Source organism: Hemitrygon akajei, chromosome 7 (genome assembly GCF_048418815.1).
Source record: "Hemitrygon akajei chromosome 7, sHemAka1.3, whole genome shotgun sequence".
Classification (NCBI taxonomy): Eukaryota; Metazoa; Chordata; class Chondrichthyes; order Myliobatiformes; family Dasyatidae; genus Hemitrygon; species Hemitrygon akajei.
In genome coordinates, this window is record NC_133130.1 from 82585106 (window position 1) to 82610999 (window position 25894).

The following is a 25894-nucleotide window of genomic DNA, read 5'->3' on the forward strand; positions in this document are numbered from 1 at the left end:
TTCCACTAATGACAACAGCTCCACACTGTCCACTTGGTACAAACACCTCATCAGATTACCAACTTGCATCAATTTTCTCCCCAGACTGTCCAATCTACCCTTGTCACTGCCGTTTATCATTCCAGGAACCAGACTCATAAATCTTCTCTTGACTTTCTCTAATGTCTTTGCTAATTGGCTCATGCAATGCAAAATATTTGATTTAATTTTTTTTTGTTTATCAATAGCGATGCCAATTTATATTGAAGTGGGGACAATTTGGCTGCACACATGCAGTGCATCAAGCAAGAGATTGTCAATTTCTTCCAACATTTACAAGCTCAGTCACTTGAATGGATTGTTTAAACCCTTTCTGTTACACGTACGATCCTTTCACAGAAAATGTCATAAATCCACAATCTCTTTAAAATTAAAAATATAGCAATTAAATGCATTTAAAACCCATGCCATTAATTACTTATAACTACATGAAAATGTTGCACCTGTTACTGAACTACTTTATGATTTGTGCTTTTTTTTTGTAATGAGGTGCAAAGGTTTTGCAAACAGAGTCCTTCATCAGTTAAATTGACACAAGTGATGCATTAACTTTTCACTGCTGCAGTGCTTTAGCTGCTGTTTCCATAAGTGAAACCTGTAATTGAAACGTGGGAGGAAAACGCTAGCAGTTTGATGAAGCGAGTTCAGTCTGGAACGCTAAGAGAACCCTCAGAACCAAGCCCAGCTTTTTTTTTTGGAAAAGGTAAAGTTTAATTAGAGCAAGTGTAACAGCTTTCTTCTGTTTTAGTCTCGGCTCGGAAAGTTTTCATTATCTCAAAACCATTAAAATCAGCATACCTGCATGTCTTGCATCATGAAGATAAAGGTTGCCAATGTAATAAAGGGTTTGCTTGAAAGTTTATACTTTTCCTGTCATCAAGTACTTTAGAACCAATGCAGTACTGTTTGTACCCAGAGTCTGGTCTGACACCAATTTACTGCCCTCTATTGTGCCTGTTGTCTTGTTTATTATTTATTGTAATGCCTGCACTGTTTTGTGCACTTTATGCAGTCCTGGGTAGGTCTGTGGTCTAGTGTAGTCTTTTGTGTTGTTTTACGTAGTTCAGTGTAATTTTTGCATTGTTTCATGTTGCACCATGGTCCTGAAAAACGTTGTCTTGTTTTTACTGTGTACTGTACCAGCAATTATGGTCAAAATGACAATAAGAAGTGACTTGACTTGTTAATGGTAAACTCCAACAAACCCTTTTACGGAGCAGCAATAAAGATTTTCACTCCTGAAGTCAAGTGCTTCATATTGACCAAGTCAACACATTGCTGGTCACTGAACAATTTCCCGTGGGCTCAGTTACACTCAGCTTCCAGGTACAAAGTAACAAAAGGCCATTTAGCTGTTCCAACATTCAATCAGATCTTGGTGATCTGCTACAAAATTACTTACTGGTTTCACATCATCTGAAACTTAAAACTTGTTCTATATTAACTTTTCTCAGATCTACTGTCAGGTTATTGATCTGAAATGTTTAAATCCAGCTTGACCTGCTAAGTATTTCCATTTCCATTATTTTCCATTTTTGGATAAGAAAAGTAATGTCACATTGAATACCAACAGTTTACCTAATGTAAATTGCTCTTTAAGGAGCTTGAAATGTCTATCACACTTCCAAATCTCGCTCCTGAAAAAACTGAAGTTTTTGACGCTGCCACCATTTAAAATTCCTAGTAAGTAATTAAATACTTTGGTTTACCCTAATAAATCATGCCTTCGCCTTTTAAACTCCAGGTAATATATCTTCAGATGGTCTTGTGTTTCACCCCAATGATGGCACATTGAATTTAGAATTTATTAAAATCTTACATCCATCCCACAATGTGAGGTAGTAAAAATCTTTGCGTTCTGACTCTGTCACAATGTACGAACATGTGAATTTAAAAGTCTTGTAGAAAGAAGCTGTTCCGTAGACTGTTGGCCATGGCTTTAATGCTGCGCTAGCGTTTGCCAGACAGAAGCAGCTGAATCAGTTTATGGTCGGGGTGACTGGTGTCCCCGATAATCTTCCAGGCCTTCTTTACAGACCTGCTGCTGTAAATGTCCTCAATGGAGGGGAGTTCACATCCACAGATGCACTGGGCTGTCCGTACCGCTCTCTGCAGTGCCCAGTGATCAAGGTTGGTATAATTCCTGTTCCATAACTATTGTACTCTACTGAGTGCTTCACCTCTACCTTCAGCCTGAATTAGCCTGTAATTTCAAGAGTGCGACTTTAAAAATCAGCCTCCTGAGTTAGAAACAGAAATACTGTCCATTAGGTAACAGCTGATGGATGAAAGACAGACACCAGTGTCACTGTTTATCCTTTAACTATACTGCTAGCTACATGATTCGATAGTACCAGCGTAGATGACTATGGCAGTAATCAGTCTCTATTGTCTGGTCAATATTTAGCTTCTCAGATGAGTGTAGAAAATTCCATGCACAGGGGTATTATTACCCCAGGCTGCCCAGAAAACTTACGCTGCCTGTGGCCTGGTCACTCTGAGATGATCACTCTCCTTGCTGAACAGGCTCAACGGAGGCACAAGTGCAGAGACTGGCTGGATCCAGATTCAGACTTTAAGTAAATGATTTCAGTTAAGCGTTAAGTGTTTAAACATGTCGAAATAGGGGAGGGAGGGAGGGCACACAGTGACAGGTAGATGATGGGGTAATAGGTAGGGGAGTTTGAATGATAAATGGGATGATTAACTGACTTCCCATCTTTGGTACAGGTACTGAGGGGTTAGTTATAAGGACAGTGCATAGCCCAGAGACAGCTTTATCATGTTTTGATTCAATGTCTTTTTGCGGATGAGTGATCCAACTGATATTAATCTTTATTTATTTATTGAGATACAGCGTGGAATAGGCCCTTCTGACCCTTTAAGCCAAGCTGCTCAGCAACCCCCAATTTAACCCTAGCCTGATCACGGGACAATTTAAAATGACCAATTAACCTACCAACTGGTACGTGTTTGGACAGTGGGAGGAAACTGGAGCACCCAGAGGAAACCCACACAGTCACGGGGAAGAATAAACAAACACCTTACAGGCACCGGATGAAATTAAACCTGGGTCATTAGTACTATAAAGCGTTGTGCTAACCATTACACTATCGTGTGAAAGCAGTTTGATCTATTGGGTTCTTGCTTGGCCATTTCAAGAAGCAGATCATGAAGCTGGAATTATACATGAGCCAGAGTATGTAAGAAATGCTGGCTTAACACCATAAGACATAGGAGCAGAGTTGGGCCATTTGGCCCATCAAGTCTGTTCTGCTATTCCATCATGGCTGATTCAGGATCCCACTCAACCCCATACACCTGCCTTCTCGCCAAATCCTTTGATGCCCTGACCAATCAAGAAACAATCAACTTCCGCCTTGAATATAACTACGGACTTGACCTCCACCACAGTCTGTGGCAGAGCCTTCCACAGATTTACTACTCTCTGGTAAAAATATTCCTCCTTACCTCCGTTCTAAGGGATTGCCCCTCAATTTTGAGGCTGTGCCATCTAATTCTGGATAACCCCACCATAGGAAACATCCTCTCCACATCCACCCCATCTAGTCCTTTCAACATTCGGTAGGTTTCAAGGAGATACCCCCACATTCTTCTAAATTCCAATGAGTACAGGCCCAAAGCTACCAAATGCTCCTTATATGTTAACCTTTTCATTCCTTGGATCATCCTCATGAACCTCCTCTGGACTCTCTCCAATGACAACACATCCTTTCTGAGATACGAGGCCCAAATTTGTTGACAATACTCAAAGTGCAGCCTGACCAGTGTCTTAGGAAGGCTCAACATTGTCTCCTTGTTTTTATATTCTATACCCCTTGAAATAAATGCCAACATTGCATTTGCCTTCTTTACCACAGACTCAACCTGTAAATTAGCCTTCTGGGAGTCTTGCATGAGGACTCCTAAGACTCTCTGCACCTCTGATGTGTGAACCTTCTCCCCATTTAGATAATAGTCTGCACTAATGTTCCTTTTACCAAAATGCATTATCATACATTTCCCAACTCAGAGTTTCCTTCGCAACTCAGAGTAAGATGTTTAGATGGTTAGATAGTGATTTTATTGATCCCAAAGGAAATTACCGTGTCACAGTAGCACTGCAAGTTCACAAATATACAAATATTAAAAGAGAAAGAATAAAAAGTAAGTTACCTCAAACTGTCTACCAGGAGGGTGTCATCACTTCCCCAGCTATAGGTTGACTCGTTATAGAGTCAAATGGCCAAGGGTAAGAACGACCTCATATAGCACACTTTGGATTAGCACAGTTGTCTTAGTCTATTACTAAAAGTGCTCCTCTGTTCAACCAAGTTGGCATGCAGAGGGTGAGAAACATTGTCCAGAATTACTAGGATTTTCTGTAGGGTCCTTTGTTCTACCACAACTTCCAGTGTATAGGTGGCTTCTACATCATCTTTGTTGTCTTTTTTAGTGTTCCAATTCTTTACTCCAATCAAATTCAATTGATCAAATGGGCAGGATGATTTAACTTCTTGGTTGTTGGGCTCACAGGCTTGATTTCTGCAAGCTCACCATCCTTCCTTACTAACTACTTCCATTTTGCATAGAAGCAATATATATATGCCATCTTTCCAAATCCCACAAAAGGGACAAAAATTCAAGTGGCTCTGCCTTGTGGAGATCCCAGGTTCACAGGTCTTATTCCCACAGTGAGTAATGAGCAACCTTTAACAGCAAGAGAAATGAAAAGGTTAAACCTCATTAGAACCGGGTGTATGTGGGGACCAATCCAAAAAGAGAGCAAGTGCATCGATCACTGAATTAAAGAGGTTATAGTGGTTACATTTACCTGTGTGCCAAGACGTATCAGTACAACAACGACACCTAGATTCAGATGGAGAGGTGACCTCAACGTTCAAAGTTCCAAGTAGATTTACTAGCAAAGTACATATATGTCACCATAAGCAACCCCAAGATTTGTTTTTTTTTGTAGGCATACTCAGTAAATCCAAGATCCATAATAGAATCAGTGAAATCCCACATCCAACAGGGCGGACAAACAACCAATGTGCAAAAGACAACAAACTTTGCAAATACAAAAGCAAAAATTAATAATGAATAAATAAATAAGCAATAAGTATGGAGAACATGAGATGAAGAGTTCATGAAAGTGTGTCCATAAGTTATGGAACATTTCAGAGATGGGGTAAGTGAAGGTGAATGAAGTTATCCCCCTCTGGTTCATATATGTTATTTCCAAGAACAAAGTGGTAGTAATTGTATGCAAATCACCATCTTTGTCCTTGCCTATAGTGCCATCTCTTTCATCAAGAGAGAGAATTAGAACTTCCTTCAATGTTCAGGTGATATGTAGCCACTGGCAAAACATATTATGCAGATTGATGTCGGCCTTTCCAAGGAGAACATGCATAAACATTCAGATTCAAGGTGACATGAGAGTTTCACAATAGCTTCAAAGACAGGACAAAATCCAGCAAGGTTCGACTGTCCTGAATGAACTGATGAAAGGCTGATGAAAATTGAGTCAGTAAAGTATGCAGTATACCGGTTAAGTGTTTGCAGGGTAAACATTTGTTGAAGCTTCTCTCTCCACTGGCAGGCAGTCTTCCCTTTCTTGTTCAAGGCACTAATACTCCTGCAAATGTGATTAAATAGCTTTTATAATAGCAAGTGCAATGGTCAAACCACAGCGTTTTCTCTGTCAATTACAAATGTCGATGACAAAAGGGAAACATTGGTTTGGGATGAGTCCTGGTGTTTCTAAAAGCACACTGTAACCAGAGGTCAAGTAAATTCCTGCACTGAGTCTATTGAACTACTGCCAATAACCCAAATCCTTCTAAAATAGCCTTAAGCAGTAATTTTGTGATGTGTAAATAGCCTGCATTACGTGGTGGGTACAATGCTGAAAGGTGCGCTAAGGGTGTGACTGTAAATGCCACTGATGTTGAATAGAATTTGACTGAGTTGTACAAGACAATACTTCCTGCTTCATGTCTGCAGGGTACCGGATGATGCAACCTCCAGCTCAGCACAGCCCAGTCCTGTTAACTCAGACAACAACACACACAAAATGCTGGTGGAACACAGCAGGCCAGGCAGCATCTATAGTGAGAAGCGCTGTTGACGTTTCGGGCCGAGACCCTTCATCAGGACTAACCGAAAGGAAAGATAGTAAGAGATTTGAAAGTAGTGGGGGGAGGGGGAAACGCGAAATGATAGGAGAAGACCGGAGGGGGTGGGATGAAGCTAAGAGCTGGAAAGGTGATTGGCGAAAGTGATACAGAGCTGGAGAAGGGAAAGCAGATTTCCTCGTGTTTGCTGTTAACTCAGGCCAGTTTTACAGTCATTCCACATGTCTTGATTCAACTAAAGCCATTTTTACTTCATTCACCACCTGTCTGTTATTTGGCTGGGCTGCCAAGATGTGCTAACCGGACAGCTTCCTGCTGTTGAGGTAATCATCATGGTCTAACACGACTTACTTTCCCCGGCTGCAATTTAAAACAAAAATGGTAATTTGTTCTGTGTGGCAGAGCAGAAAATTGCCTTTGCACTTGATTACACAGTACATTTTTCCTACCTTGTTCATTTGCAATTCTTACTACGCTAATCAGGAATACTATTGTCCTCACAAGTTTTAGAGATTGTCCATACGGTATACAACTTCCAGCCTCACCGTATCACTGAAGGAGGAAACAAACATTGTCTGCTTTCTGAATGCCAGGACCAACACGATGCCACAAAATGGAGGCTGTGACTCTATCACGTCACTTATGCATTCTAATTGTCCAACACTGCTTTGGCAGATGGTAGGCATTTCTACAGAACATTTAACATATTAGTGCTCACTAAACTCAATGACATACTTGGGAAGGGCAATGTAGGAAATGTTACAGCCAATTTTGTACTCAGTTCCTTGGGGTTAACTATGGACATTAGGGAAAACTCCAGTGCTCGCCTTTGAAGCAGTACCATTGCATCTTTTATATTCACCTGAGAAAGCAAACAAGGCCCCAATCTAATATGTCATCCAGAAAACAGTATCTCTTGCAAAGCATTGTCCCTGAGTAGTGCACTGGACTGTTGGCCTTGGTTAACAGACAATTTGCTGAAGACATCTGATGGGTTGGGAAGTATCTGTACAAGGAAATTATTTTTCTACTGCTGAGTCCTGATACAGAGTTTTCACCCAAAATGTCAGCAATTCCATTCCCCACTGCCTGACTCAGAGTCCCTCTACCAGATTGTTTGTTGCTCCAGATTCCAGCATCTGTAGTCTATTGTGTATCGGCTGGCCTTGATTATTGTGTTCAACTTCTTGGAATGGGACTTGAACCCAATCTCAAACTGAAGTGTTAAAACCTGTATTTATAGAGCTACAGATTCACCCCTCAGTCACCTTTGACACATCCAGTTACCAGCCCACTTCCCCTCCTGCCAAGTCAAATAAGTTTCACATTTGTGCGTAACCTGGCCAGTTAGGCAAAACTAGACCCATCGCTCACTGTATTTGCTGCAGGATGCCTTCTGCAGTACCTCAGGTGAGAAAGAAGCTGCAACTGCATGCTGGTGGGTAAGTTATTGAATTTACTAAAATGAAAAGAAATATAGTTTTTCCAACTGGAGATACAAACAAATCAACAGAGCAAACTCTCCTGTGTGGTCTGTTCTGGTTATATACATGGATGAACGGTGATCAGTTTTGAGCTCTTAAAATCAAGCCTGCCTTTTTATATCTTCATTGCCTTCTCTCACTGCAATGGAGTGGATAAATATGGGCTTGCAATGTTCCCTGTTAAATTATTCAAGCCGGTATGACTGACATCACCACATCCTTGAAAATAAAATTCAACCAACACAGTGCATAAGGTAATTGGTAGCCAGACCTATAAATAGTAATACAATCTTGTTCAATTTTACTACTTAACCTTGGGGTCAATTAATCACTTCATCATGATTTACCTTGCCTATTCTTTCATTTTATTCTTTGTTGGTGATGTCTTCCACTACATTACTAATCCAGGAACCATGTTCCCTTGAGAAATACTGAAAGCAGCAAAAATAAAGTCACTCAAAAGCATATTAGATTTATTTCAGATTAGAGCATTTTAAGATACAGAATGTAGATAGCTTGAGACATGTGTAGGCTGCATATGAAGGAAGTCTGATTTTTACCAATGATTCCTCGTCCCATGCTTAGAAAAATGGAGGGCTATGTGGTAGGGAAATTCTAGGCAGTTTCTAGAGGAGGTTACATGGTCAGCACAACAATGGGCCAGTAATGTGCTGTAGATTTCTATGTTTCTATGTCTATATTTCATGCAAGGCAAATAAGAGATTGTCATTCTTGTTCCACGATCTCCGGATGTCCAGTGTGCTCCCGAGTTGATGAATTATTTTTGAAATGTAATAATTTACAACACAGGAGGTATGCCAGCCAAGGGACATGCTACAAGCTCCCACTAACACCACGGAGGCAGCAGCCAGATATTCTGTTTTTAATTATGTTGTTTGATTAATAGATGTGCTCAGAACAGTCGTAAAATATTTACCTACATACTGTAATTCAAAAAATAAGTCAAGATTAAAATATGAACCTAAGTCAAGATTAAAATATGAACCTAGGTAAATTAATTCAAAAAATAAGTCAAAATTAAAACTTGAACCTAGGCAAATTACATATTCAGCAAATGGAAACCGAGAACATAGATATTAATTAAACTACAATTTTAAAGGACATTTACAACTTCAGTGAAAACTTGCAGCCTTTTATACTAATGGGATGGATGAGCTATGGCTGACTGTTCAAGCTGTGGGAACCAATACAATGGATATCAGATCCCAATATACAGTGAGGAGTATATTAGGAGTCCTGAGTATATTAGGAGGGTCTTATCCCAGAATATTTACTATTTATTCCTCTCCATAAATGCTGCCTGACCTGTTGAGTTCCTCCAGCATCTTGAGTGTGTTGCTCTGGATTTCCAGCATCTGCAGAATTTCTTGAAACACTATAAACAGAACTATATGATCATCATACTAGAATTCAGGTCTAAGCCTTACAGTGCCCACAAATAGATGTGCATGTTGGTTGACAATACTGCAAATGCTGAGAGAAGAAGATTCCTTATCCTCAGTAAAGGTTGGGTCTAGTAAGTGAGTGCAAAAGGATAAAGTCAAAATGTTTACGGTTCTCTGCAGTCAGAAATAACATGTGGAAGATGTTCCCAGTTTGAACTCATTTTTGGACTAATATGGTGGCAGTTTCAAGCAATTCAGTTCATTCCAACAAGTGATTGACTCTGAACAGCAGGAGTTCTGACCATGAGAATGCTGTGACCCAGCATCTGCCGCAGTTTCAACTGCTCTAATGTTTGGTATGATAATGCCAACAATATTGGTATTGGCCATGCATGATCCGCCTTCCAGGGTGATCTGCCCTGGATCTCCCTGTCTATGTCCTTAGATCCTGTACAGATCAGCTGGTGGGGATATCATCAGACTTTTTTCACCTCCCTCTACTTCAATCAGATATTCCCACCTGCTTTAAGACCACTATCATCCAGGTACCAAAGGAAAACAAGGTACCATGCCTCAATGACTCCTGTTTGGTGGCTTTGACACTTATCATCATGAAGAGCTTTGAAAGGCTGGTCATGTCGTGCATTAATTCCAGTCTCTGAAACACCCACAACCCACTGCAGTTCACCTACTGCCAAAGCTGGTTCACAATAGACATCAGCTTCACAGTTCAACAAACATCTTTGGAGCATCTAGACAAAATGACACCTTCATCAGACTACTGTTTATTGACTACAGCTCCAGCTTCATTACTATGATTGTCATCTCCAAACCACTGGTCTTGGGACTTAACATATCCATTTTCAACTAGATCCTTGACTTTCTGACCAACAGATTGCAGTCAGTAAGGGCAGGCAGTAACACCTCTGCCATGATTATTCTAAACACTGGTACCCCACAGTGTTGCATCCTCAGGCCCCTACTCTAATCCCTGGATATTCGTGACTGTGTGGCTGGATTTTGCTCTAACTCCACCTATAAGCTTGCAGATGATACCGCATAGTGAACTGTATAACATGGTGGCGTAACAACAACCTTTCACTCAATGTTAGCAAAACAAAAGAGCTTGTCATTGGCGGCAGGAAGGGGAGGGTGCAGTGCTCACAGTCCTGTCTAAATCAATGGTGTTGGGTTGCGAGCTTCAAGTTCCAAGAAGTGAACTTCAGAGTACTCTGTCCTTGTCCTACCACATTGACACCACAGCCAGAAGAAGTTCATCGATGCCTCTACATCTTCAGGATGCTAAAGAAATTTGGCATGTCCCCTTCGACCCTACCAATTTTTAAATTGATGGACTATAGAAAGCATCCTATCCAGATATATTATGGCTTGGTTTGAGGTGCAAAGGGATTTGGGAGTCCTTGTGCAGGATTCCCTAAAGATTAATTTGTAGGTTGAGTCTCTGGTGAGGAAGGCAAATGCGATGTTAGCAATAATTTCAAGAGGACTAGAATATAAAAGCAAGGATGTAATGTTGCGACTTTATAAGACACTGGTGAGGCCTCACTTGGAGTATTGTGAGCAGTTTTGGACTCCTTATTTTAGAAAGGATGTGCTGAAGCTAGAGGGGGTTCAATAGAGGTTCATGAAAGTGATTGAATGGCTTGTCATATGAAGACCGTTTGATTGCTCTGGGCATGTATTAAAAGGAATTCAGAAGAATGAGGGATGACCTCATTGAGACCCATCGAATGGTAAAATGCCTTGATAGAGTGGATTTGGAGAGGATGTTTCCTATGGTGGGAGAGTGTGACCAGAGTACATAGCCTTAGAATAGAGGTGCGAAGGAACTTCTTTAGCCAGTTGTGCAGGCCAGGTCTTTATGTATACTTAAGAGAGATTGATAGATTCTGGATTGGTCAGGGCATGAAGGGATATGAGGAGAAGGCAGGAGATTGGAGCTGAGAGGAAAATTGGATCAGCCATGATGAAATGGCGCAGCAGACTTGATGGGCCAAATGGCCAAGTTCAGCTCCTATATTTTATGGCCTTATGGTATGGCAACTGCTGTGCCTATAAACACAAGGAACTACAGAGAGCTGTGGGCACAGCTCAGCACATCATAGAAACCAGACTCCCCTCCATGTCCTTATGTACATTTCTCACTGCCTTGCTAAAGCATAATCAAAGACCTCACTAATAATAGATATTCTCTCTTCTCTCCCCTCTCACCAGGCTGAAGACACAAAAGCCCAAAAGCCTGTACACTGCCACAGCTTCCATCTTCTATAGCTAGAACGATTGCGAGGATTTTTCTTCTAACTTCCATAAGTTTATTGACAAGTATCTGACCTCACAATCTATCTCATTATGACCTCATGAATTTGTGCATTCCTGATGATTCACTTTGAAACAGCATAAACAAGAACCAAAAAAAAAGTTAATACAAGGTCTGTGCATTAGCTTGCTCAATACTGGAAGGAATATTAAACACACGGGCATGATTTTATGTCCACTCTGTTAAATCCAACAAAATGACTACCCTTTGATGCATATTTAGTGGCTGGATGAGGTCTGACATTCTAGAAGTTCAACGCAACAGTGTTTCAGTGAAACCCATTACAGTAACTAAAGCCCATGAAATCAGCTTGCTCATGTGCAATGGAATAAATAATAATTCTTATCTACTCCACATCCCTCTTTGCACAACAGACATGCCAAGAATAAAATGGAACCATACAACAGATAGAAAGTAATATTTGAATTGCTTTTAATAAGATTTCCCATAATTGCAAAGCTTAAGTAATTATATAAATCTCCTGCTAATTCAACATAATGAAAATATTTATACTAATTGAACAATTCTTGGAGCAGTAATTGTTATGGCGCTTGTATCTGAATGTGTCACAGTGAGGTGCAAAGAAGTGGAAATGTCATTTTGATTCTAAAATTGACAGTACAGTTCAAGAGACACATAAATTCCTGCCTGAGAAGCGAATTGGATCGGCTCCAATTTGCTCACCAGCACAACAGGTCAACAGCAGATGCCATTTCATTGGCAATTGCAAAGAAAGCATAGCAGCGTCTCTATACTTCCTTACAAGTTTTCAAAAATCAGCATGATACCTAAAACTCTGACACATTTCTATAGATATGTAGTGGAGAGTATATTGACTAGCAGCATCACACCCTGGTATGGAAACTCCAATGCCCTTTGTAAGAAGTGAAAGGGTTAAGGTTAGACTGTGCTAAGATCTAAGCTTACAAAACATATGCTGACACATTGCTAAATAAGGATATAAGATTCTTGCAAAACTGTATAGGTACAATCTGTACCTTGTGGTAATCATGAAGAACTAAAAGGGAGTCATTAAGCTAGGAGCTGAGAGCGGAGGTGGATGAAACAGATGGAGATAAGCTGTACTCTTGTGGCTAACTCCAAGGCCGATGAGTGTTTTGAAAACTTGGCAGACATGGCTCTGCGGATGGCTAACTCCAAGGACAGAGGATATGAGAAAATGTGTATGTGACCCCCGAAATGTACAAGCCTGTGGGGAGGGGGAGAGTGGAGCTGACTATGAATAATTGTAGGAATGATACAGCAACTGAGGGACACGTGATAACCTACTTGAAACTGTATAAAAGGAAATGAAATGTAATGCTCTGGGCTCAATACTGCTGGAGCAGTTTTGGGTCCGACTCTGCAGACTCGTGAAAAATAAAGCTTTGCCGCTTTGCAGTTTGCTGAGACTCATGGTGTGAGTTATTTCTGACAGCTGGGGGTCTCGTCCGGGATCCCCACTCCGGTCGTGGAGGGCGAGAGGAAGGACATCGGAGAAGGTGCACCCTGCCGAGTTCGGCAGTCCCTGATTCCTTGCTCGTCGTCTGAAACGGCTTGAGCGAGTGAGATCCGGACAGCGCAAGGCGGCAAAGCAGGGAGGAAAGGAGACGGTTCTACGGCACACCGGGTAAGTGAGACTAGCTAACTGAGATCTAGGTGGGTGTGACCGGGTAAACTAGGTGTGACGACACCTAGAGTAAAAAGAACCGGGCCGGGAAGGGAATAATGGGAGGGGGAAGCTCAAAGGAAGAGGAGCCGGAGAGTTCGGGTTTGTTCCCGAAGGTACCTCCTGATAGCCCCCTCGGTAGAATGTTTGCAGGATGGGGATATGGACGAACAAAGGGAAAGCAGAAAAAGAGAATGGTAGAATATTGCAAATCATGGTCCAAACAGCCAATAAAAGGGTCCTCGGTATGGTGGCCACCATTTGGGTCAGATGAGGATTGGGTTAGACAGGCCTTAAACATATATGTAAACTCTAAGCCAAATGTAAAAGAAGAAGAAAGTGAATACGCCTCTTGCTGGGTTTCGGGGCCAGGAGACTCAGCCAGAAGTTACAAATTGGAAACAAAGAACAAGGAGAAACCTCCTTGGGAAGTATTGAATCATTTACCTCCGCCTTACGTGCCCCGGCCTGAACAACCGGAGGCGGCTCCCTCTGCCCCCCTCCAACCGGACGATCCGGCACGGGAGGCGGAGGCTGAAAAGGAAAAAGAACGGGAAGAATGGGCGGAAGAAGAAGAAAAACGAAAAGAGGAATACGATGAGTGGTTAGAAAAAGAAAGGAAGAAGTGGGAGGAAGGGAATCCACCACAATCAGGACCCCCCTTTATTATGACGCGCTCCCGGACACGACAACGGGTGAAAAAGGAAGAGGAGCCCAAGTTATGCCCCTTAAGGGAGGGTCCCGATGAGTGGACCTGATGGGGGAACGGGGTATGTGAATGTTCCCCTGACCAGCACTGAGGTAAGAACCTTTAAAAAAGAAATGAAGAACCTCCTGGAAGATCCGATGGGACTGGCTGAACAGTTGGATCAGTTCCTCGGGCCTAATATATACACCTGGGATGAAATGTATTCCATCATGGGGACGTTATTCTCAACCCAAGAGAGACAAATGATAAGACAAGCGGCTATAGTTATGTGGGAGAAAGAAAAGACTACCGAAGGGGCACCTAAGTTTCCCCTCACGGAGCCAAACTGGAACAAACAGACTCCTGAAGGACGAGGAAACATGAGGGATATGAGGGAATTCCTGATCAAGGGGATAAGACAAGCGGTCCCCAAGGGTCATAATTTCAATAAGGCATTTGGAAGTCATCAAAACCCCGATGAGACCCCAACTGACTTCCTGGATAGAATTCGGAAAAAATATGCAACAATATGCGGGGGTAGACCCGGAGACAGAGGTGGGACAACAGTTAATCAGGGTAGAATTTGTATCAAAAGCTTGGCCAGATATTCGGAAAAAGCTAGAGAAGATAGAGGACTGGAATTCAAAACCCTTGAGTGAATTACTGCGAGAAGCGCAGAAGGTGTTTGTAAGAAGAGACGAGGAGAAACAGAAAAATACCGCTAGGATAATGGTTCAGACAGTACGGCAAGTAACCACAGAAAACAGGGAAAAGAGGGGAACGTGGTCAGACCGAGGCAATGGCCAAGAACCAGGAAGGAAAACGCGAAGGACTCTAAGATGCTTCCACTGTAACGAGGAAGGACATTTTAAACGGGAATGTCCTAAGTATCGGCGAGAGGTCAGGTCATATGCCATGATGGAGGACGAAGACTAGGGGGGTCGGGGGTTCCTACCCTTGGGGAGAAGAAACTATCGACAGGAACCCCTGGTAAATCTGAAATTAGGTCCCCAAGGGTCAGATACAACCTTTATGGTAGATTCGGGTGCTGAAAGATCCAGTGTAATCCAGATACCTCCCGGCGCCCGAACAGGAACAAGAGTAATGAAGGTATCCGGTATCGGAGGAAAAACGATACAAGTGTCCATTGTGGACAATGTGGAAGTCGGATATGAAGATAGGGCAACAAGGCAAGACCTTCTCCTGCTGCCCTCGGCAGGATTCAACCTATTAGGAAGGGACCTGCAAGTGCAACTGGGCATTGGAACAGTGCCGAACAATGGAGAAATAATAGTAAAATTATTCGCATTAAAAGAAGAGGACGACCAGAAAATAGAGCCCGAGGTGTGGTATAGAGAGGGAAATAGGGGAGGATTGAACATCAGCCCTCTACAGATCACCTTGCTACCGGACGGTCGCCCAGTAAGGAGGAAGCAGTATCCCATTGCGATGGAAGGAAGAAAAGGGCTGCAGCCGGTAATTCAACTATATCAAGGGGCAATTGATCCGTGCTCCGGTGTTAGTCTTGCCAGCCCTGGAAAAACCATTCCAGCTGTACGTCAACAATGCCGAAGGAATGGCCCAAGGGGTACTCACCCAACTAAGAGGAGGAAAGCGGCAACCCGTGGCTTTCCTGTCAAAAATGTTAGACCCGGTATCGCGTGGATGGCCCACCTGTATCCAAGCAGTGGCAGCGACAGCGGTATTGGTAGAGGAAGCCCGGAAACTAACCTTTGGAGGGAAGATCACAGTGCATTCTCCCCACTCGGTCAGCACCCTACTAGCCCAGAAGGCACATCGGTGGCTCACTGACTCCCGCATTCTAAAGTACGAAACTATACTGATGACCGGAGAAGACCTAAACTTCGCAAAGGATTCCAGTTGCAACCCAGCCCAGTTCCTCTATGGAGGACTAGAAGAAAAGGAGTCAGAACACGACTGTATTGAATTGCTGGACTTGCAAACAAAGAGCCGGGAGGACTTACAGGAAGTTCCCCTGGGAGAAGGACAGGAATTGTATATAGATGGATCCTCACGATGTATTGATGGAGTACGGCACAGCGGATATGCCATCATTGACGGAGAGACTGAAAGAATAGTGGAGTCCGGGAGATTACCGGGAAACTGGTCGGCCCAGTCATGCGAATTATACGCACTCCAGAGGGCTCTGAGGATATTGGAGAAGAGGATCGGAACAATATACACTGACTCTAAGTACGCCTATGGGATAGTACATACCTTTGGGAAGATATGGAAAGAAAGAGGACTGATAACGGCCAGAGGAAAGGGACTGGCACACGAGCAAATGATAAGTATGACATTGGAAGCCCTGGCCCTACCAAATGAGATTGCGGTAGTACATGTACCCGGACACCAAAAAGGATCAACACCTGAAGCAGTAGGGAACCGTCTAGCCGATGGGGAGGCCAAACGAGCAGCCGTTGAAGACCCGATCCAACTCCTGACCTTGATACCAGTGAGGGAAGGACTTACTAAACAACCTATGTTTACCCAAATAGAGATTGATAGCATGAACCAACTAGGAGCCCGAAAAGACACTGATGGTAAATGGACGGTCCCGGATGGGAGACAGGTACTAAATAAGGAAGTAACCCGCAACATCCTCCAACAGTTGCACCATCAAACCCACTGGGGAGTACAGGCCATGTGCGACACAATTCTGAGGGACTATGTATGCAAAGGAATATACACACTGGCCCAGCAAGAGATAACTGGATGTCCGACGTGCCAGCGGATAAACAAGAAAGTGATGCGATCCACTCCAAGAGGTGGCCAGCCACTGGCCATGATACCGTTCCATAGAGTCCAGATCGACTTTACCGAACTACCCTCAGTGCAGAGATGGAAGTACCTGTTAGTAATAGTGGATCATTTTACCCACTGGGTGGAAGCATACCCGACCACAAAGGCCGATGCGCCTACAGTAGCCCGAATACTACTAGAAAACATAATCCCCAGATATGGGATCATGGGGTCCATAGACTCGGACAGAGGGACACACTTTGCCTCCAAGACGCACCAGTTGATTTGTGATGCATTGAGTATCCAATGGAAATACCATACCCCGTGGCATCCCCAGAGTTCGGGACGGGTGGAAAGGATGAACAGTACCTTAAAGGCGCAATTGACCAAATTAATGCTAGAAACCAAGTTACCCTGGACTAAGTGTCTCCCCATCGCCCTGTTAAGAATCCGAACAGCACCCAGGAAGGATATAGGAATCTCCCCCTATGAAATGCTGTTTGGACTCCAGTATTGGAATAAGGTAGAAGGGTACCCCACGCTACAAGGGGGTGATATTTTTATAAGGAACTATTTACTGGCACTATCTCGTTCCTTTGCAGAACTGCGGAAGAAGGGTCTCTTGGCCCAGACTCCGCCGCTCGACTTTGCTTTACATCAGATCGTGCCTGGAGATTGGGTTCTGGTACGGACCTGGAAGCCGGAGATGTTACAACCACAGTGGGAAGGCCCTTTCCAGGTCCTGTTAACCACCGAGGCGGCCGTACGAACAAAAGAGAAAGGGTGGACCCACGCATCCAGAATAAAGGGACCAGTTAAGCCTGAGGGACACACGGAGTGGACCTGTGTTCCCAGTGAAGAACCGTTGGTGGTGAAACTGAAAAGGCAACAAAAATGAACTCAATGTGGACTGTTACATTATTGACTGTAATATATTTAATTCTGTATGTGGGAAAAATAGAAGGGAAATGTGACAAGTGTAGGAACCGAGTTTTGGAGAAAGGAAAAGAACGACCCGGGGCCCTTGTGTCACATTCACATGTAAATGACCAATGTTATGGAAAAGAAAAAGAGGAATGTGAAGAGGGAGGAATAAAATATACCCTGAGAAAGAACAGGGGATACCCCGGTGGATCAGTGAGAGAAGAAAAAGGAGAAGGGAGAAGTTGGAGTGTACGAGAAAGTACATGCCCTGAGACAAAATGGATATGTGAAAGGAAAGAAAAAGGAAGGGCAGAGTTTGGTGGAGTCAGAGAAGAATGGGCATGTCTAACCTTAACCCTTTCACTTCTTACACCCTTGAACAAAATATCCTGCAATAAGTAGCGAACATGGCCCAGTCCATCACAGGTAAAGCCCTCCACACCACTGAGCACATCTACACAGAGGGCTGTCACAAGGCAGCAGCATCCATCATCAGGGAGCCCTCCAAACCCAAGTCATGCTCTCTCAGCAATGCTGGCATCAGGAAGAAGGTACAGGAGCCTCAGGAACAGTCATTACCCCTCAACCATCAGGCTCCTGAACCAAAGGGGATAACTTCACTGAACTTCACTTGCCCCATCACTGAACAGCTCCCACAACCCATGGACTCATTTCCAAGGGTACTTCATCTCATGGTCTTGATATTTATTGCTTATTTACTTATTTTTTCTTTTTTTTTGTATTTGCATGGTTTGTTGTCCTTTGCACATTTTTTTGTCCATCCTTGTTTCATTAATTCTATTATTGTTCTTGGATTTACAGAGTATGCCCCCAAGTAAACAAACCTCAGGGTTGTATATGATGATATATATGCACTTTGATAATAAATGCTCTTTGAATGCTGAAAAGATCAATTTAATAATGGCAACTATGTTTTTTGATGTTCATAAACAAAATTCAGTTTCAATGTTGTCGTTCTTTCACAAGACATTTACTAATTTAATAGTATATTTTCAAGGGGTTATTTCCTTCAGTTCTACAGGTGCTGAGAAAATGTATCATGTAGTGAGTGCTTGACACTGCAGACAAGATTGCAAGATGAGAAAAAAAATATTGTTTCTGCTGAAAACAGGCAACAGATGTTGCAGGATCGCCAGAGTATAATTCAAGAGGCCAGATAGAGCAAACAAAAATCAGTCCATTGTTACCTTCAGTATTATGACCATGGTTGTGGAATTATACTGAGGTTGACAGCAAAGGTACTTACCCTGCCTGAAGGAAGTCCACAAGCATCCAATGCAGTTTCTACTCTCTTTCGGTCGGCAGAAAACAAGCGAAAAATGCTGCAAACAAAGAAATTGATTCAAACAGCATGTGATTAATGTGTTAATAAAGCATTCCATATGGCTATCATTTAAAGAAAGCACAACTCCCCTGGGCGCCTATGTAAATATACAGTTCAGCTGAATACATCCCACTAATTTGATCTGATAAAGTCAAGATCTGCACAAGTATTCCAAGATTACTAAGGGTTCCAAGGAAGAGCGCTAATATTTTCATGAGATAATTTTTCTGTAGCTCTGTAGACAGAAAGGGATCTTTGCTGTTCAACTATACTGACAAAAGATTGGTCATGCGCTGTTACATAGATTCTGATTTCCAAAAGAAAAATTCAAAGCTGAAATTGTCTTGCTGTAGTTTTATGAATAATATTTCACTGATCCTAACTATCTTCCGTTCATTTGGACTCATATGCTCAGCTAATGCTGTTTAGATACCAATTGCCCAGTTAAACAGTTAAATGTAAACCAACCACATCCCAGGGAAGGGGTTAGCAAAATGCTGAAGGACAATCACGTGTGACTCAATAAAAGCTCCCAACCTTATCCAATGGCAAAGGAAAGGAGATCCACATTAGTGACAGCAGTGCTGTTAACGTGTATGAATGTATGGGAAGTATTGACCATGAATGTAAAGAATGAAAAGGCATTGAATGGTTAACACATGTAAATAGTTTTTAGTATGAAAGAAGTTTATTTTGTGTTTAAAAAAAGCAGCAAATGGACGGCTGAAAGATACTCAACCTGCCCAGGACAGCACAGTGATACAACAGAAAGCTCTGCTATTTCACAGCTTTGGGCAATTTAGGTTCAACCTTGATTTGCGACAATGTACGAAGTTTGGATGTTCTTCCTGTGGCTGTGTGGGTTTCCTTCCCCCCACCCTCTGGCTTCCTGAGCCATCCTAAGTCATGCTGCTTGGCAGGTTAAAAGGTCATCACAAGGTACTCCACATGGTGAGATAGAATTGGTTAAATGGAAATTACTGGGGGAATGGGATTGGGGGGGGGGGTGATTGTCTGTCAGCTGACATAGACTCAATGGGTCAAATCAATTCCTTATACTAAGATTATTTTTAAATGGCCAAAATCAATATCAGTGTTTTCTAACTAGAACTACTGAGATATTGAGGCCAATTTGACCCATTACTTTTAAACAGTGGAAACAATGCATTTTAACTGTGACCCTAAAGGTTCCTATGGCCTATACTATATATTCAGTGGGCAATGTACCAATTAAGTGAACTAGCCGAAGGAGTGTCAAGTGACTGACCCCTGATAAAATAGCTGTTTATAAGACTCTAAAATGGTCTGATGTGACCAAATTGCTAGATGAAATCACTTACTTTTTGATAGGAATCCGGGCTTCCTGGCTTGTTTGAAGCTTCAGCTTGGTGTACCTGCAAATTACAGTAATATTTGTTGGAGACATCAATTCACTTTCAATTCTTCTTTGAAATTCAAATGTCACCACAATGCATAAACCATAACCCAGATTTTGAATCTTGGTCAACTTTTGGATCTTGTATCAGGCATACCAATGAGGTCACCATAATGCTACCTTATTCTGTCCTTTTATTTTGCTTAAATTACTACTGAATGCCTCATTTATATCTTTGTTATCTTAAGACTCAATTATTTAACACACTCCTGGGTGAGTTCAAACTTGAGCTAACCCAAAAATCATAAACACAAGAAAGTCTGCAAAGGTTGGAAATCCAAAGTAACACACACAAAATTCTGGAGGAACTTGGCAGGTCAGGCAACATCTATAGAAATTAATAAATGGTCGACATTACCAGCCAAGACCCTTCTTCAGGACTGGAAAGGAAGAGGGAAGACGTCAGAATAAAAAGGTGGGGAGAGGAAGATGAGCTAGCTAGAAGGTGAAGGGTGAAGCCAGGTGGGTAGGAAAGGCCAAGGGCTGGAGAAGGAAGTATCTGATAGGTGAGGAGAATGGACCACAGAAGAAAGAGAATGAGGAGGTGACCCAGGGCAGGTGAGAACAGGTAAAAGGTCAGAGTTGGGAACAGAGGAAGAGGGGAGCGTTTGGAATTTTTCTTTAACCTGAAGGTTCAAAGATCTGCTGTCCAGGTCCTCACCCACACCATGATTCATTCAACTTTGAACCCTCTGCTTCCTTATCTAGAGTGGCACACTGTGCATTACCTGCTTTTCAAATTCTATTCTTTGCACATCACTCCATTGTCTTACTGTTTATTCTACTAATCATCTCCAGTCTATAGGCCTCTGTGTTGTCTGCATGCCCTCAATTCTGAACTCCTGAACACTCTGAATTTCATCAGTGCTCTGTGCCAGTGTAGGATACGCCTTTACACCGAGGCCTAGTCCTCTGGAATTCCTTCACTAACTCTATAACACTCATTCATCAAGACTTACCCCTTGGGCCAAACTTTCAGCCATTCACCTTAGTATCACCTCGCATGGCTGAGTATCAATATTGTGTTTGGGAACACTCTTGGCAAACACCTGGGGATGATTTATAAACGTTGGCTGCTGGAATTTATTTTAAATTTCCTACTGTCTTCTATTTCAGTAATGGGTTTAAAACTATGTTTAGGTTTACATAAAGACTTATTAGAAGCATTTGGCAGTACAAGCAAAAAACCAATATAACCAAAAAAAAAACAATATAATGTCAAGTGTATATCATACTAAGAAATTCACCTCACAAACTCACAAGTTTGCAACAATTGTGGAAATCACAAAGAGGGCAGTACATTACGTACATTGATATTTAAACTTCTTCCTCAGAATATTACCTTTATGGAACATCTTTTACTGATTTGGCTGTCCTAATAATAAGCAAAAGATATTCCGACCTCTTCACCTGTCATATTTTTGTTAACAATAGCTATCTCACAGGGTCAGTTACTGTTTATTCACACACTACATTGCAGCTGCCTTCTAAATGTATGGACAGGAAGCTAACTGCACCAGGTTAGGAAAGAAATGAAAAAAAAAGAGCAAACGGTGCCACTCTGAAATAAAAGTAGAAAAAGCTGGAAGCATGCAGGAGGTCAGGTTACAACCGTAAAAGTGAAGTGGTATTGTTAGGACTGAGCGAATATCTCAGGGTGAGATAGGATAGTGGGGTAGAGCTGTGAAATAAAGAGAAAGTGTGAACATAGAAATTACCAAGTGAGACTAGTATAAAGTGAGAACAGTCACAAAACGCAGAGGTGCGAAGCTTGTCGGATGGTCAGGGTGTGTTAAAGAGAGAGAGAGAAAAAAAATGAGCCAATATCACAGACGTGCAGCCAGCTCCAATATGGATTGAGAGGGTTAGTGCCCTGATATATAAAATTTGATATCGTTCATAGAGCTGCACTGTGACCAGACAAAAGACGAGGTGTTCAAGCTCATATCGAGTCTGTTTAATACTGCAGGCCAACAGACAAGATAGGCTCGAATAGGAATGGAATGACCACTAGAGGGCACTCCTTCTAAACTAATTGCATCACCCAGATATTCTTGGGTTTGGGATTTACAAAAGTGTGCAGAATTTTTCAAACGATACCACCAAATTATGAAGCTGTGTCACATTTAAAAGGTTTAATAACATGAAATCTGAATACCTCTTTTTCTGATTGTATTTGCATCAAATATGACCTCTTTTATAACTTTTCCTTTTGAAAAAGTAAAGGCAGATCACTAATCTGGTAGGGACATCTGTAACACAAATAGCCTGAACACAAAATGTAGCATTATGATATTTCACTGATGATAATACTGTAATCACAAATTCTCCCACAGCCAATGAATTTGACTTGGCAAAGCATGGAAGTTTGGTTCAAGTCTTTTGGCAACCCTGGTTTACAGTATCCATGGTTACTCCCCAATGCTTATACAGGTCATGAAGTAACATTATTACTTTTGAGCACTTGACAATCAAACTTATAATATTTTTTATCAGACTGCTATGTTTCAGTGTTTATTGTTTACCATATGTCTACATCATTCACAATCGCAACATATATATATATAGTACTATTTCAACATCAAGATTTTGTTTTAAATCAAACACAATTTTCAAAATAACATCTAGATTCAAAATAACTCTTCTCTCCTATAAGATTCCTTCTTCTCCAGCCCTTTACTTTTCCCACCCTCCTGGCTTCACCTATCACCTTCCAGCTTGTCCTCCCCCACCCACCGCCCCCCCTGCCTTTTATTCTGCATCTTCCCCCTTCTTTTCCAGGGTGTCAGCATGAAAAACCGACTGTTTATTCACTTCCATAGACGCTGCCTGACCTGCCAATTTCCTCCAGCATTTTGTGTGTGCTGCTCTGTTTTTCCAGCGTCTGCAGAATCTCTCCTGGTTAAGATAACAATATTCCTACATCTTTGAACAAAATATACTGCAGGGATTCAATGAACCCTTTTAATATTAAAGATTTCTTGTGTTTATTCTATATATAGCTTAAGGAACTCATTAAATTTCAAATTGCCTCAGCAACATCAATTTAATGTCAGAAGAATCAATTCTTTGTCCATCATCAGCTTCCTGAGATGACAATTTAGATTGCTAGTATACACTGGGCCATACATGACAAATCAGCTTATCATATCTTTTAACATTCCTATTTTAATAGGCTTACATTACGCAGCAACGCCGTGAACACAAGTGACACAAAGAAACTCAAGCGAATAAATAAAAGTAATTGGCTTCCCATTTCTACTGAAATGCACATTTGCACCCACACCACCATCCAGCATTGTAGAATATAATCCCTGCTCTACACCACAATTTCAATGATTCTTTGATATAGTTAGACAAAACTAATTTTGATTCACCTTTACAAGGCAGAGACCCTAAAGGTAATTCTCCCTCACTCTCATGAACTGCCTATCACCACATTCTGATTCCCTTCCTCCTTCCCTTTATTTCACTGTCCTCTGCTATCAGATGCCTTCTTTGTCAGCCCTTCCCCCACCCATGCTCCTTTCCCCTCACCTGGTCCCACCTATCACCCGCCAGCTTGCACTCCTCCCCTTCCCCCCACCTTTTCATTCTGGCGTCTGCCCCCTTCCTTTCAGTCCCGATGAAGGGTCGAAACGGCTTGAAACGTCGGCTGTGGACCTCCCTCCACAGATGCTGCCTGTGGCTGTTGAGTTCCCTCACCACTTTGTGTGTGTGCTACTCTAAAGACAATGCAGGTGTAATGGTACACCTGAAAATACCGAGACTCCACAAGCTGCAGTCTGCTCAGAGCAACAAAACGATCTGCTGGAGGAACCCACGGGGAGGGAAGGAGGAACAGTCAGCAATTTCTTTCATCCCAAGATGCTGCTCGACCTGGTGTTCTTCCAGCAGATTGCTCGCAGCTCCAGATTCCAACATCTTCTGCCATCTGTGTCCCCATTGCTCCGCAACAGAACCTTGTCAACAGAGTCAGCGTTGAAGTTAATGCAACAGGGAGAAGTTACAGGACTTTCCTATGGGTTCCCCATTAAGAATAGCTGTCATAGTTAAAGTTGGTGTACCTATGAGCGAGTGATTTTTTTTGGCAATGTGGCATGATAATTAATGTCTATATTCTTTCAGTTGTTTATTATGGCTGGAGATCAAAAAGCTTTTCTTCCACTAGTTTGTGTTTGACTCTTTTACCTCTCCTGTTACATTATTTTTTGTTTTCAATACGTAATCTAAACCTCATTTATATTTCTGCTTCAGACCCTCCATGTTGCATCAATGTGCTCAGCTGTAGATCTTTGCAGTTTCTTTCCTGGCTACGGCCAACACAGAAGCTCCATTTGATCAGATTAGATCAGGTCTTCACTTAAAAGTCTGCCATAACCTTTTCTGGGCAACAAAAGGTGGGCATTATCATTGTGGCATGGATCACAATTCCCTGCCAATATTAAGTTAGTTCTGATTCTGTTTAACAATAGCAATAAGATTAAAAAAAAGATTGATAATAAAAAAACAATAGCAATAAGGTACCTTGTCCACAATCCTCCTTCTGAATGGGCACTAGATAGTTTCAATGTCTCTTGAACAAGTTTAGCAATGTGATATATGCAGAGAAGCCATTTTATAATAACTCATGAAGACCGTCATGTGAAATGTGCATTACATTATACAGTAGTGCCAGATCAAAATCATGGCATGAGAGATTTCAACAAGATTGTTAGCGTGCTCAAGCAGCCTTATCATACAGGGACTAGGAACAGGGAATACATAATGACAGTGCAAATGTTTATGGCAGGCTTTGAGAGGTATCACATAACCAGCTGATACAATGGTACAGAAGGCAATATATACAATTCAGAAATGCAGAACAATAACAGCGTACAAGAAAAAAATCTGAGAACCAACATCTATGACAAAAACCCCCAATGAAAATTTGAGGGTTAAAAAAAAAATTGACAGCAAATCATTTGTAAAATCAGAGACATATAACAAAATGACAACCTTGATGTAAATCCATAACAATGAATCTACAAATCTTGTTTTCTCCGAAGGAGCCATACAAACACAGCAAGGAGATTATGAGACATGCATCTCAAAATATTTTGCTTCCACTTATTTTCGTTTCAAATTATAATCAAATATTACCACAGCAGTCTATAACAGTGATAATTATACCTGTCAATGTCAATTATCGTTTATGTTGGGAAGAATAGATTTATCAGCATTTAGAACCTCCGGGGAATGGCAAAATTTAATCAGCAATTAAAATCATTGCAGGTGGGTGAACAACTGCAATGCAGATACAGTTTTGGCCATGAGGGAATGGTTAAAAATACAAAATAATCTGTATGGGGAAATCCCAGAGAAATAAAACAGAATGATGGGTAACTTCACAGAGAGGCATATTTGAAACGTGTTTATCTAACTAGCACATGCGTAACCTACTCCAGGTTTTTCTACACAAAGTTACGAAGAGGGAAATACAAACTTTCCACTTCTGATTAAGGGCCTCATCATTTCAGCATGGTCAATCTGCAAGAAATGTATTTCTAATTTTCAGACATCCCCTTCATATGAGGGACAATGATTCAATTCCATTTTAACACAGTTATAACCTGGGGCATGCTGAGAATTTTTGCTCTTGCAGACTCCTTGCTGGCATGCAG

General features: G+C 41.9%; 1 protein-coding gene and 1 long non-coding RNA gene across 3 annotated transcripts in view; one reads left to right on the top strand and one right to left on the bottom strand.

Annotated features, from left to right (window-relative positions):
• The window catches only part of plcb1 (phospholipase C beta 1), a 950430-nt gene that overhangs the window by 296345 nt on the left and 628191 nt on the right, over positions 1 to 25894 (bottom strand). For both annotated transcript variants that reach the window (XM_073051321.1, XM_073051322.1), the window contains exons 6-7: positions 20137 to 20190; positions 18719 to 18794 (exon numbers count right to left, since the gene is read on the bottom strand). In XM_073051321.1, coding sequence (XP_072907422.1) covers positions 18719 to 18794; positions 20137 to 20190 — 130 coding nt within the window. The remainder of the gene's footprint in view (positions 1 to 18718; positions 18795 to 20136; positions 20191 to 25894) is intronic.
• Positions 12284 to 17730, top strand: LOC140730615 (uncharacterized). Its single transcript, XR_012099641.1, has 2 exons — positions 12284 to 13037; positions 17130 to 17730. It is a non-coding gene; the product is annotated as an uncharacterized lncRNA (long non-coding RNA).